General features: G+C 52.3%; 1 protein-coding gene across 1 annotated transcript in view; it reads right to left on the bottom strand.

The window, feature by feature from the left end:
- Positions 1–6,661: 6,661 nt before the first annotated feature.
- The window catches only part of CTNNBL1 (catenin beta like 1), a 48,142-nt gene continuing 41,948 nt past the window's right edge, over positions 6,662–12,855 (bottom strand). Inside the window, exons 15-16 of the mRNA XM_048050710.2 lie at positions 12,319–12,391; positions 6,662–6,915 (exon numbers count right to left, since the gene is read on the bottom strand). Of these exons, the coding sequence (XP_047906667.1) occupies positions 6,827–6,915; positions 12,319–12,391 (162 nt within the window). The 3' untranslated portion in view covers positions 6,662–6,826. The remainder of the gene's footprint in view (positions 6,916–12,318; positions 12,392–12,855) is intronic.

Below are 12,855 nucleotides of genomic sequence, written 5' to 3'. Positions count from 1 at the left end.
ACCAACTACATTTAAATCATGCCACGAGGAAGCAAGGAGAACATAAATTTCTCTTGGAGCTGGGATCATCTCCAGCTGCAGAGCCGGAATTAAGTTCAATTTCCAGCTGATTTTCTGCCGCCACAGCAGGATGATGAACTGACGATAAGTCTTCTGTGCAGCGGCCCAGCAGAAGGAGGAAAGGGGAGAGCCAAGCGTCCTCGCATCTTGCGCACACTTGGAAGGTTTCATTTTCCTCCTCAATTTTAATTCATCAGTGAAAAGGACCAGACCAGATGCTGTCTGCTATTGCAGCCACACAGTCCTGATGAGCCCCTGTGTGTCTGAAACGGATAGGAGGGAAGGTCACTCACACGCTGAACGAGAGCAGAGCCAGCAGCTCCCTGACTAGCTGGATGCTGGCACTCGCTGCATAAATCGGGCTGTTATCTGCATGTCTGCTAATGCTCTAAAATAGCTGGCACCTCCCTTGCAGGGTTCCTGTTCCAGGGGAACATGCCCAGGGACTTGCTCTCAAGGATGAAGCATTTCTTATCTCCATTCACGCCAGGTTTTCTGCCTGCTATTTAGTTTTACATACGCCGCCCATTCTGCTCGGTGGGCACCTGCAAAAGGGGATGCAGTGGCCATTTCTACAGAGGCACGGTGCAGGCCCACCTGCGAATACGGCTCCTGCACCCCTGAGACAGGCGTGTGCGTTTCCACTGGCCACACGTGCACAGGTTGAGCTGAAGCTCTGCAAGCAGCCGGGCAGGAGGTGCCCGGGGCCCAGCACCCACCACAGCCGCACTGCGGCACCTCCAGGGGCCCTGGGCAGCCCCAGGGGGGCACGGACAGGGCGAAGGGACACCTGGGGGGACGCCTGGTGCATGGTGCACAGGGCGCTCCCCTGGGAGAACACCCAGCAGGCACTGAGGGGGCAACCCCGTAATTGCACCTTCTGCTTACCGCATCCAAAATATAACAGAAATCAGCTACTGGGGTGCTGGGAGTCGCCTCATGAATTATTTTGAAGTACAGACTCGAGAGCTGGCCGAGAGGAAGAGGACAAGAGGTGCCATTAGCGGGAACCAGGTGGCACTGGAAAGGCACTAAGCAAGGCAGGGAGCCTCGAGGCAGGGGGCAGCTGCCCCGGACCCTCGGTGCCCTCCCGCTTTGCTCCTTGTGCCAGGGGCCCCGCGAGCACCCGGCACGTCCAGGAGAGCCGGGGGGCGAAGGTGGGCACAGCCCTGCGGGCGGGGGCAAGCGTGCGTGTCAGCAGCTGCCTCGTACCCTCCGCTCCGGAGAGCGCATCGGGCTGTTCGTCTCTCTGACGGGCAGAGTAAATACCCTCCGCACTGATAGCGAGCTCATTTCTGATACTCGCTTAGAGACTTGACAATCCCTGTATAAAAGGATTTCCTTCCACAGCTGAAGTTTGACATTCCTGCATTATTAGATTATTTGCAAAGGTCTGTGTGCGCTGCAGGAAAACAATGCTACCAACATCCAAAATTACAACCTTCTCTTCCACAAATCATCCAAGAGGCAATAAGCCAGGGAGACAGCGCGCGTTTGAAGCAGGCAGATGTTAAAAAGGAGCGAGGGGAGGGCAGGGCCAGCGCTCCGAGGGGCGAGCGCCACTGCGGCACCCGTAAGGCGGCAGCCCCGGGGGGTCGGGGGGTGCACCCCAGGAAGGCGAGCGGGGGGCTTGGGTCCGGGGCTGCCGCTGCCCCCGTACCCTGCCCCGCAGCGGGAGAGCGTCCCTGCGGCACCGAGCCAGCGGGGACCAGCAGCAGCAGCAAGCGAGGTCTGCAGGGAGTCACAGGTCTCTGCCCAGAGCTGCCCACACGCTAGGCAGGATTATCCAAAGTATAAAATTCAGGAGAAAATTACTTGCAAAGAATTATTACTTTAGAGAACAATTCATGCTCATTTCCAGTCCATTAACTCCTTCCTCCTCTGCAAAACCCACCATCAGTTTCCCAATGGAGAGAAGCGCTGCCACAGATGTCAATCATTTCTGCAATGGTTCCCTGTCTCCAAACCATTACTTAAAGGACCAAAAAAAATAAATGTGAAGGGAAGAATAAAACACCTTTTTCCCCTCCGTATTATTGACTGTTATAAGAGAAAAGCAGTTCCTGAAATCCAGGTCTCATAAAAAAAAATTTAAAAAATCAATAACTTAAGTGACTTATTTGTGCTGCTGAAGGTTTGTTTCCCAATTTTGACAGTGTCTCTTTGTATTTAGTGTCACCTGGGTCTCTCCACCAGGATGTCAAGAGAGATTCCTCAGCCCTGATTTGCACTCATCTCTCCCCGTTTAGAGAGGCTCAGGTGGGAGCGGAGCTGAAGATGGATCCAGACGCGCTGCGGGGCCCCTGCCAGCTCCTGCCGCTCCCCCCCGGGAAGCCACGGGCTCCGCAGCTGGGGCTCGGACCCCCCCGGTGCCACCATCAGGGGCTGCAGCCCCATCACGGCCACGGGGCCGGCGCCCAGGGGCTCTTCCCCAGACACTCGCCCCCCGCCGCCTCCTGCTCGCCCAGCCCCAGCCCCTGCCCGCTCCCCGGTGCCCGATGCGGACCCAGCACCGGGAACTCGCGTCCCTCCCGCAGCAGCTGCGGGGAACGGGGGTGCAAAGCTGCAGCCGCAGAGCACCCACCCTCCCCTTCCTTTTGGGCTGCGAGCTTCCTGCCTCCCCATCACCAGAGTGCCTCATCAATCACGTTCCTTCTAATTAACTTCTAATTTACCTCTTTAGTCGAATCTGTTTACAATCGGAGACAAGCAAACGCGGCCCAGCGCGGTGCGATGCGGATCGGTTTCTCTCCCCTCACGCTCGGCTGCCCCCGCACCGCGGCCCCGCGTCGCCCCCGCGCCCGCCCTGCTCAGCGGGCTCCAGCTCAAGGCCCGAGCCCATTTCTAGTCAAGGCCGCCCACCTCAGCGCCCCTGGGCCAGGGGAGCCCAGCAAAACGCGAGCCCCAGCGCCCAGCCCCAGGGGGGACACGGGGGCTCCGTGCACCCGCCTGGGGCTCAGAGGCGCAGACGAGGCCGCCTGGTTCCCATCACCACGGTGGGGCCGTGCTCAGGGCCGCCTCCAGCAGCTCGGGGCCTGCTCAGCCCCCCCCTCCCCTGGTAAAAGCACATCCAACCCCAAAGCCAACAGCCACGGTGCTGCCCCCGGACTTCAACCGCTGGTCAAAAATATCAGAAGTTAAGCCAGGGAACAAACCCTCCTTTCTCCAACCCGCCAGTAAGAAAACCTGTTATTAGCTCAACCCTTTAATCCCCCCCCAGTTCCAATAACGGCATTCTTCACAGCTGCTCAGGCTCATGGTGCCGGTCTTCATACCTCCAAGGCGTTTCTGTACTGCTCAACATTGCAGCAAAAATGAGCTGGCCTGCAGCAGCAGCACATTAAGCTGAATAATTATCTTAATTAATAACAGAGGGCCCAGGTGGGCATCCAGCCCATCCTGAAGACCAAGCCAGAGGACCCGGCTCCTCGCAGCAGGGCTGTGCCCAGGACCCGTGTGTGGCAGCCCCGTGTGCCGGCTGCCCCGGCCCCTGCCACCGCCCCGCAGGAGGGGATGGAGGCGAGCTCCCTGCCCCAGGCACCGCACTGATAAAACCTGCTTTTGAGAGGGAGCTCGGCTTCCACAGTCCCAAGCCAAGGCCACAGTTCACTGGTCACCACGCTCCTTCAGAGCATCTCCCTCTCCTCGCCACATTTCACTATTCGTCTGCTGAAAACACTCGTGGTGCAGGCACGTCTTCAGGCACGAGCAGCAAAAGCAGTAACGAAGCCGAGGGGCAGGGAAGCGCCTGGAGCAGGGCAGTAGGGAGCAGGGGGCACTGCGTGGCTGTCGCGCTTTGCCAGGGGTTTTTATGAGATTGGGGGTTTCACACGTCCTGGGCAGGGCGCTGCCTCCAGGCCCCGCGGCACGCAGGGATCACCAGGCAGAGGATCCTAACTTGTGTGCAGCGGGGCTCCTCGCTTCTGAAATACTTAGGAGATTAGGAGGAGAGAATTCATCATCTGTCTTGTAAGAGCCTGACTTGTAATAACAAGCTCTGTGCTAATTCCTCAGCAACATCTGGAACATCCTTATCTATCAGGAGAGAGACACAAAGACTGCGTCGTGCTCAGGTAAGCACTGGCGTTTTGGCTCTTCATAATCCCCTCCAACGCCTCTCCTTCAGCTCAGGGAGAAAAAGAGCAAGAGAAAGCACCCTGCCACGGCGGGCCCGTGCCGCTGGTGCATGAGCCGGCTGCGCCAAGCCCCACGGAAGGGACAGAGGCACCGCCGGGCCAGCGGGACAGGGCCGCAGGGCAGGGGCAGGGGAACCTCCCCGCACACCCAGAGCTGCCGCCTCCCCGGCCGAGGGCTCCCCGCACCGCCCGCTGCAGAGCTGCCCAGCGCCAAGCACGGGAAAACGCTGCGGGAGAAAACGGCCTCGGAGCGAGCAGGCGGCGCCACCACAGCCCAGGTCTGGCCCCTGGCACCAAGGCGCTGCTGCGAGAGCCCCTCCGCCCGCAGGGAACTGGCAGCACCCCACAACATCGCAAGGTGCGCACCGAGCTAAACCACCACAGCTCCAGCACGGCTTCTCTCAGTGAACTACCCGGAGACTTAAAGGCTTTGGTGAAGCACTTTGAAGAGCTCACAAATTACAAAAGGGGAAAAAAAAAACCACAATCAAAGAAAAGCTGCCTTATAAAGCGGGAACATTCATTACAAGCAGCCTAAGCTTCCTCCAGCAGCACTGCTCCTGGGAAGCTGGCGGTCCAGCCACTGGAGCAGGGAATTATTTTCAGCCCAGTCTCCATGTTTAGTAACTCAGCTAAGACATCTAGAATGGAAAATATTAAAAGAAAGAGAAATTTACTTCCAGAAAGCAAAACTCCAGCCAGAGCAGTACAGGGAGAGGCGTTTTCACTCCTGCCAGAGCCACGGCTGGAGAGTCCCCGTCCGCCGGGAGCAGAGCCCAGCGGCGTGACCGTGCACAGCACCACGCCTGCCACCGCCTCACGGCGTGCAGCAGTCGGGCACATGCACACACATGCAGCAAACTGAGTGAGGTCACATCAAAGATGACATTTAGATTTAAAACAAAAAGCATAACGCAAAACCTTAGCTTGTACTCAAGTGGATTCTATTACTATTTTCAAGAACCTTCCCTACCCCCCCCCCAATATGTTCCCTCCCTACTTTTCAAAGTGGCTTCACATTCATTAAGTTCCTCCTTCTATCCTGCCTCTAAACACTTGTTCGTATCACCTCCCTTTCTCCTCTGCTTTTCAAATGCAGGTGTACAGTGAGACAAGAGCAACAGGTCATTTTCCAGGAGGAAGGCGCAACGACCAGCTTTGATCCCAAGTGCACTGCCCGTGGTGTGGGAAGGGAAGAATTCCAAGATTCATGTAAAGTCGAAAACTAAAAGAGAGGGGGAAAGATAAGGAAGGGGGGAGGTGGTGAAAGTAATTTAAGACAAGAAATGAGGAATTCAAACAAAACTTGAAAAAAGTGTTTTTGAACGTTCCTTTAGCTGCTGAAACCACGACTTCCACGCTGATCCCCTGAACAACTGCATTTGATGCCACCCAGGCCAGCAGTGCCTACTGCAGTCACGATTGAAGGCAGCCTTTAAGCTTCCCTGACAATGCTTTTTTCCTGGAGATAAAAAATGAATGCTGCCAGCATGCAAATCTCTCTAAATTAGGCAGGGCCCAGCTTACTGGAACAGTGATGTTTTGTGATGACAATCATTAACTTCAGCAGAAGAAAAAAGGATGCAGGAAAATAGTCTGAGCCACCTCTCGTCCCAGTCGGGAGTCACTGCTCAGGGAAGCGGTGGGATTCGGCAGGCTGACATCGGAAATTACACTGCAAGCGCAGAGGGGCAACAGAAAAATGAGCTGTGGTCTGTTTCATTGCAATCAATAGGTCAGTGAGAGGCAAATCACTTGGTCTTTGTGCAGCTCCCACAGTGCACTTGGAAGAGCTGGCGTTAGTGGGGCTTTCCCCTTTCTATCGGTGGACTTATCGCTGCTATAAACGCCAGACTCCCAGTTCAAGATTCAGAATACTGATTTTCTGCAGAACATGTACAGCTGAGTCCTGAAGCAGACTGCGAAAAGAAAAGTTGATGGAATTTGGGTGTTTTATTGACCACTTACCTTCCCCTTTCATTTTGAGTGGAACCTGGACAGAACCTCTCAAATGTCCCCTTCCGGAGGGGTGAGAGCTGAACAACCTGTGCCAAAACTTGCCTTTGCTTCTGACTCACCTTGGGGAAGACTTAGCAGGAATGGCTAAAGCGGCTGTAGTTCCTGGTTTTGTAGTTCCTGGTTTGTGCTCTGACAGAGACCGACAACCCACTGAAGAACAGCTGAACTGGACACATACCAACCCAACTGCTCAACCTCCCCAGTTTTCATCAGTAAAGTGGGTTGTACATTTTCCTTAGTGTATTGGGGTAACACGCTACGGTCGTCTTGAGCTATCTGTGCTTCCTCTTTACCCTGCTTCTAAGCATTATACTGTCATACTGCTTTGTGCTCTGATCACTGCTGTTGGACCTTGGGGAAAAAAATGAAAACGTCTTTGAGATGCCCTATTGCAAAATAAGCAGCTGTAGTCCCACTTATAGTAGACTTAAATAACAAACAAGGAATTTAAAAAAAAAGCAAACTATATTTAATATCTCCAAAATCCCATTTAGAATAGTTTCATAGAAACATCATTTTTATCGTGCAATCAGGGCTGGAAGAGGGCAGCAGAAGAAGAGAGCCAGACGCTGCATCCTCCTAGGGAAATACAGAATTCAGCCGCCAAGTCCTCAGAAATTCTCCAGCAGATCCATGATCCGCTTCTGCTCACTCTCCCGAAACTCCTGGTTCTTCCCATCCCCGATGTTCTCTGCATACTCTGTGGGAGAGAAAGCAGACGGACAGAAAAACAGACTTTGAGTAAGACACTAATGAACAACGGCCAACTTCTCTTACAGAGGTATCACAGCAGAATCTAAATCTGTGTCCACTGCCAACAACTGAATGGGAATTCATGTAAGGAGCACTGATGGATTTTTTTCCCCAATCTCCAGGGTTAAAGCTTTGCATAATAAACATCTACCGACCCCTCATTAAAGTTTTGTAGCACATAGAGACTACAGCAAAAACATGCTGCTCTCATTACTGAGGACCACAAGAAGCGAGCAGACACTCGGAAACGTTACCCTTTCCCCGGAGTCCAACCACAACGAGAGGTGACGGTGTTCTTCCCAACCCTCGCACTATCCCGGAAGGAGGAGCCCACTGGCAGCTGTTTAAAAGCGGACAGCTGTAGCGCTCACCACTTCAAGCCCAGAGAACTCAGAACAGCCCTGGACATCGGTAGCTTTCCAGGTCCCTTTTAACTCCACGTATCACCCAGGAAGGTCAGGCAGGAGCCAATACACGTCTTGTTACACTTTCCTAACCTTAGGTTTAACGTGTCTGTTTCCCAAGCACCCTGAATTGGGATTTTTGTAAAACTAGTAAAGTGGAGATAATTCCTGAACCTACAAGTGCTTTTAATCCATATGGAAGGAAACACACCAACTAACTACAGAGCAAACTCCCTGTCTTCAGCTAGACCCCAATCAAGGTGTTGCACATGGCCGAACACTGCACAGCAGAAATTCCCTCTGCAGCTCTCCTTCCTGACATTCGTTTAAAGCTGGCAGCTCTCATTCCCTTGCAAGCTTGCTCCCTCCTGCTAACAGAACCTACATATTCAAAGATGGCTTAAAAAGAAAAAATAAAAAGCAGATTTTGAGCTGCAAAAGCAAGGACCTGAACAAATCTTAGTAAATCAGGAGCAGACTGCTTGGTTAGACAGTGCTTTCCAGCCTCCGCCTTCTCTCATTCTTTCCCTTCTTCCTAAACAAACAGAACAGCCTGTATTCAGCATCTGAATAGTAACTTGCTGTAGAAAGTTTGCTTTAATATTTATACGTTCAGCACTGCTACATGCCTCTGAGCTCCATCAAAGCCTTTATTATAAGAGCACTGAAAGGAGTGAGGACAGGGAGAAGTTAGCTGATGTGGGAGTCTCCCCCCATGTGTGTACTCTCTCTCTCTCTCTCTCACGTACAAAAAGCAGAATTCTTTGCCAAGGCCTCTGAGAGAAATCCTTTTAATATTTATAAACTGCTACAGTACCTGTAACAAGAGCAGGTGGAAAACACTACGGTTTGCTGCAAGTGAACCTGCCTGCCTCTCAGTCCTGGAGAAGGGGGACGAGCGCAGGGAATTCCTCCTTCAGAGGGCAGAAAAGCTCTCCATCACACGGAGCGCAGGCAGCAGCGAGCTCATGGAGCTACTCGTTGCAGCTGCTCGGGGGCGCTCGGTGAGCTGCCTGCACACCAGCTCGCTGCAGAAGGGCAGGGCCCCGCGGGCAAAGGGCTGCATGGCAGGGACCGTAACCTGCCCTCTTCCTCTGGTGGGAGATGAAATGCAGCGCGGCAGACACAGGGTTACTTTCCCAGGAAAACAAGGCGGCAGAGCCCAGGCGGCATTTAGCTCAGGTTCTCCTGTCCCCTTCGGGCAGTATCAGAGCGCTTTCTGTCGAACAGCCTCGGCCCCCCCAGGGAGCACGGCGAGGAGCAGGCTCTGTCCCCAAACGAGACCTTTCCTGTGCTCTGTCAGAGTAAGTGCCTCTGAAACAGATGCAGCAACTGCAACTGCCTTTGTTTATTGCAGCCCAAGGGCAACGCTTTCCTGGCTGCCGCTACATCTTGACAGCTCAGAGCACCCAAGCGAAAGGAGGGACTCCTCCAGCCGGCTGCCTGGTGGCAGAGCCCGAGGGCCCCAGGGGGCTGCACGCGGCGGGCAGGGCTCTGCAGAGCGGCCGCAGGCAGGGGGCTGGTGGCCCAGCTGGGCCGTTTGTTTGCCCACCGGCCACCGAGGGCCTGGACCACAGCACAAGTGGTGGAGCTGCCACTAACGCCACTGCCCTTCTGTTGTCCCAGTAAGACAGCAAAAGCAAGCCACGAGTAATTCCTCTCGTGTTTTCCGAAAGCTCAGCATTTTTCCTCCTAAATATTTAGGTTTCATGAGACTAAAAGCCCAGTGACTCCCAAGGCAGACTGTTTACTGGGCTACCAACAGTTGTCAATATTAATTTGAAAAGACCAGATAAAGCCCCCAGAACCAGGTTAAAAAAACACATCATCCAATGAGATTTTATGTATTTACTTTCTTATTTAAAATTCTACCGCTTCAGTGAGACAGCAAAAATCAAACGTAAGCTCCCTCTGCCAACAGTTAAACAGAGCTTACACATGTCTGTAGCTACACAAAGGGAAAGGACCTAAGATTGGTTTCTGCTTCATTAGACAAAATACAATGGTTACAGAACAGTAAAAATCAATAGGGAAATATTGAAGCTTGTAATGGATAGTGGAAGCTATAAAGCCTGCACATACTGAGGGACCACAAAGGCCAAATTTAGCATCGTCCTTAAAACATACTTACCTTCTCTTTTTGATTACGCATGCTAACAGGTTTGGTTCAGCGCCCGGTGGGTATCCCTGCCCGCCACCCCCCTGACGTGACCTGGCCTAAGCCCAAGGTTTAACCAGGCCTCGCATGCCCGCGCCTCCCCTCCCACGGGGCTGCTCCGCCGCAGCTCCCTGGCCGGGCGAGGAGCCACACGGCCACTCCCAACCCGCGCACCTCCACGGCCTGCGCCGAGCACCCCGGGCACCGCCGCCCGGGGAGGTGCGTGCCTCGCTCCTTCTGATGGGGGAGGCGCAGACCGAACGCCCCCGACGCAGGCACGGCCTCCTGACGGGGATCAGCCTCCCTGCAAAGCGCCCTCCCAGCCAACGCGCACCGTTCGGCCGTGTTCTTCCTAAGAAGCAGCTAACTGTCCCACTGCAAGTAACGCTCGATCTTCAAGCAAAAGGAACTGCGGGAGGACCGGTCAGCCTGCAGAAATGCATTTAATGAGCCTTCAGTTATTCCCTGCCCACTCCTCCCCCCTGAAAGCCCTACCGTAAGAAAACGGTCCTGCTTCCTCACTTGCATCATAAATGATTCTGAGCAACCCCAAGGGATCCATCAGCTGTCAGGTTGCCAGAGAAACATGGAGAATATGTAGGCCATAAAAACCTAACTAAAAAACCGAGCACCTAATTAGTATGCAAAAATAGAAAATAAAAACTGAACAAGAGCAAAACACTGAACAAAAAGTAAAAATAAACCAGCCCTCATCTGTCCTGAGAGCAAGCCGGAAGCCGGACTGGAAATGTTTCAGCCAGTGCTGAAGGCTCCCAACATCCCACTCATTTTGAATATAATCTCCTACGTTCCGCATGCCAGGTAATTTCAGAAATCCCCTAATGGCCTACAGCCCGTCTGGAAGGCATGCTTTCAGGGTCCAAAACCAAACCAGTACTTCAAACAGGCAAGCTGTGTTCAATGAAACAGCTCTTCTGGAGAGGCAAATACTTATCAGTGGTATAACTTGATAAAAGCTGGTGAATCTACACGGAGGAGATATTTGAACATAAGGGTGTAAGTCCTATAGGAGACTAAATGTCACCAGCACAGGCAGCAGGTAAGTTCTATACTAGTCCTACCTGCCAGGAGTCTTTTGGCACCCTGTTCCAGTGCTTCACAAGGGCCCACCAACAAATTCATTTCCGAAGTTATTGACAACTGTGAAGGCACAAGTCCCTAAAACTGACGAGTGTGACAGCCGGGGAGGAGCTGAAAGACAGCCCCAAATACTGTATCCATCACCTGTATTATTAACATGCCATTTAAGGTCTCCTTAGGAAGTGAACATATCCCTGCTGAGACTCCTGAAATTGCTGCACAACCTGTACTTTCTATAAGCAGCTTGCAAGACATGATAAAGCCATAGAAAAAGTTTCACAATGCAAGTCACCGTCTGTGAAAAAAAAATCAGATGAAATTTTAATGCAGCTGCCCTTCAGTTCAGGAAGGTAAGCTCAGTATGTAAATCAACAAGCCACGGAAGTGAACATGAGGCGTGTGCGCAGACAAATCTCCCGGGTACCTGTGGCCCAGGTCACGCGTGGGAATCTGAACGCGGTCACGTGTCACGTCCTAAGTTGCAAATGGGCAGTTTGGAGGCAGGAATTGTTAAGTATCATAATTGAAAGCAGAAAAGACATCCTTTCCAGTCCCACTCCCCTCCCTGTTCATCAGCAGGCATCAGCTTGAACTTGCTGGGAAAGGACAAGGGCCAAAGATCGCCTGTAGCTGCAGGTTATCTCCCAGTCTCAGAAAATCACTCCTATTTCTTTATACCAGCTATCTTTCTCATCTCCTCTCTTTCCTGCATATGTGAAGGGAGAAAAACAACAGGATCTGCAAGAAAAAAAAAAGGCTGCCTCTACCTCCCACTGTTGAAGGGAAAAAATAAAAGGCCAGGAGCACATCATTGTTATTCCCTAAGAAAGCAGAGACATCAAAACAACACAACCCAGAGCCCAGTACCCCAGAGATGCTGCTGACCTTCCTTCCTCCTCAGAAGAGACACACTCCTTACTCTTCACCAAAAACAGCACAGCCTCTCAAGAGCAGACACGGCCCCACACAACCCTCTGTTTACTAAAACAGGAGAGGCATCTCCTGGGGCAGCAGATCAGCGCTGCTCTAGCCACGTCTCACAGCTCAGAGCGGTGAGAGTCCTGTCCCTCCTCTGTCCTCCTCTTCCCCTGTCCAACGGCTGCTTCTGCTGAAGGACAGCAGGCTACAGATGAGAGCCACAGCTCAAATAAGCATTGCTCTAATTCAACATAAGCATTCAAAATAACAAGCAGTACTTCAGAACCAGGATTGCAAATCACAACAGCTACATTTTAAAGCTACAGAGGATACTTTAATGCTATAATCCACATTAATCTGACACTAAGAGCAAGACAAATACACCGTGGATACTAATACGGTGCAGATGGTAAAGTGCAGGACCATGTTAATGAAAGATGAGACTCCACTGTTCCTCCCTCTAGCATGCATATACACTCCCCTTAAATATTTACTCTAGTGTTAAAGTCAGCAGCAAGTCCCAGCCAGCCTGTAGCCGATGGCAACAAAGTGATGTGGTGTTACGTGACAGCAGCGAGCATCCTCACTCCGAGGTAAGGCATGCCTCTTATCCCAGTGATTCCAGCCCTGCCCAGATCTCAGAACGTAACCGCTGCATGAAGCTGCTCGTGAAGTCAAGGAGAATTACATGTGAAGGCTCATCCTACCAAGTGATGACCACGCTGTTCCTGGTAGAGAATGAGACACGCGTCAGAATATCTGAACTCACCCTTTAGAATGTGTCGAACAATTTTAATGGAGCTGCCCCTCATGTTCAGAATCTGATGAACTCTTTGACGAATCTGATCAGGGACAGGAAACAGAAGAAAGTAATCTTCAACAACATAAAACCATGCACAACCCCACTTTTTTCAACTTTCTTTGAGGTGCAAGCAGAAACCCCAAGCACCACAAAACCTAACTCAGCCTTGCTAGCCCACGGCCCTAGAGCACCCACTTAAAAGCACTCAGGAGGACATGTGGCACAGGTACAAGTAACCACATAATAAAGTCACAAATGCATCCGTGACAGCAGAGCAGCAGTATTTTGCATAGTTCAGGAAAAGTCACCTGATACAGTCTGAGCCTTTGAGAGGCCTTCTGAGAGAAGATCCTCTTCTGCTGCTCCCTCAGCAGCGGTACAAATAGGGTTTCCATTTCAAACTGTGACCTTGCTTATGGCAGACTGTATGAGCTCGGTGATAATGATCAGCTTCTGTACCTGCTATTGCCCTCCCAACTGCTATAACTTCATGAAGTTGCACGG

Source organism: Anser cygnoides, chromosome 16 (assembly GCF_040182565.1).
Source record: "Anser cygnoides isolate HZ-2024a breed goose chromosome 16, Taihu_goose_T2T_genome, whole genome shotgun sequence".
Lineage (NCBI taxonomy): Eukaryota > Metazoa > Chordata > Aves > Anseriformes > Anatidae > Anser > Anser cygnoides.
Note: the sequence above shows the minus strand (reverse complement) of the source record. Positions and strands in the feature narration are given on the sequence as shown.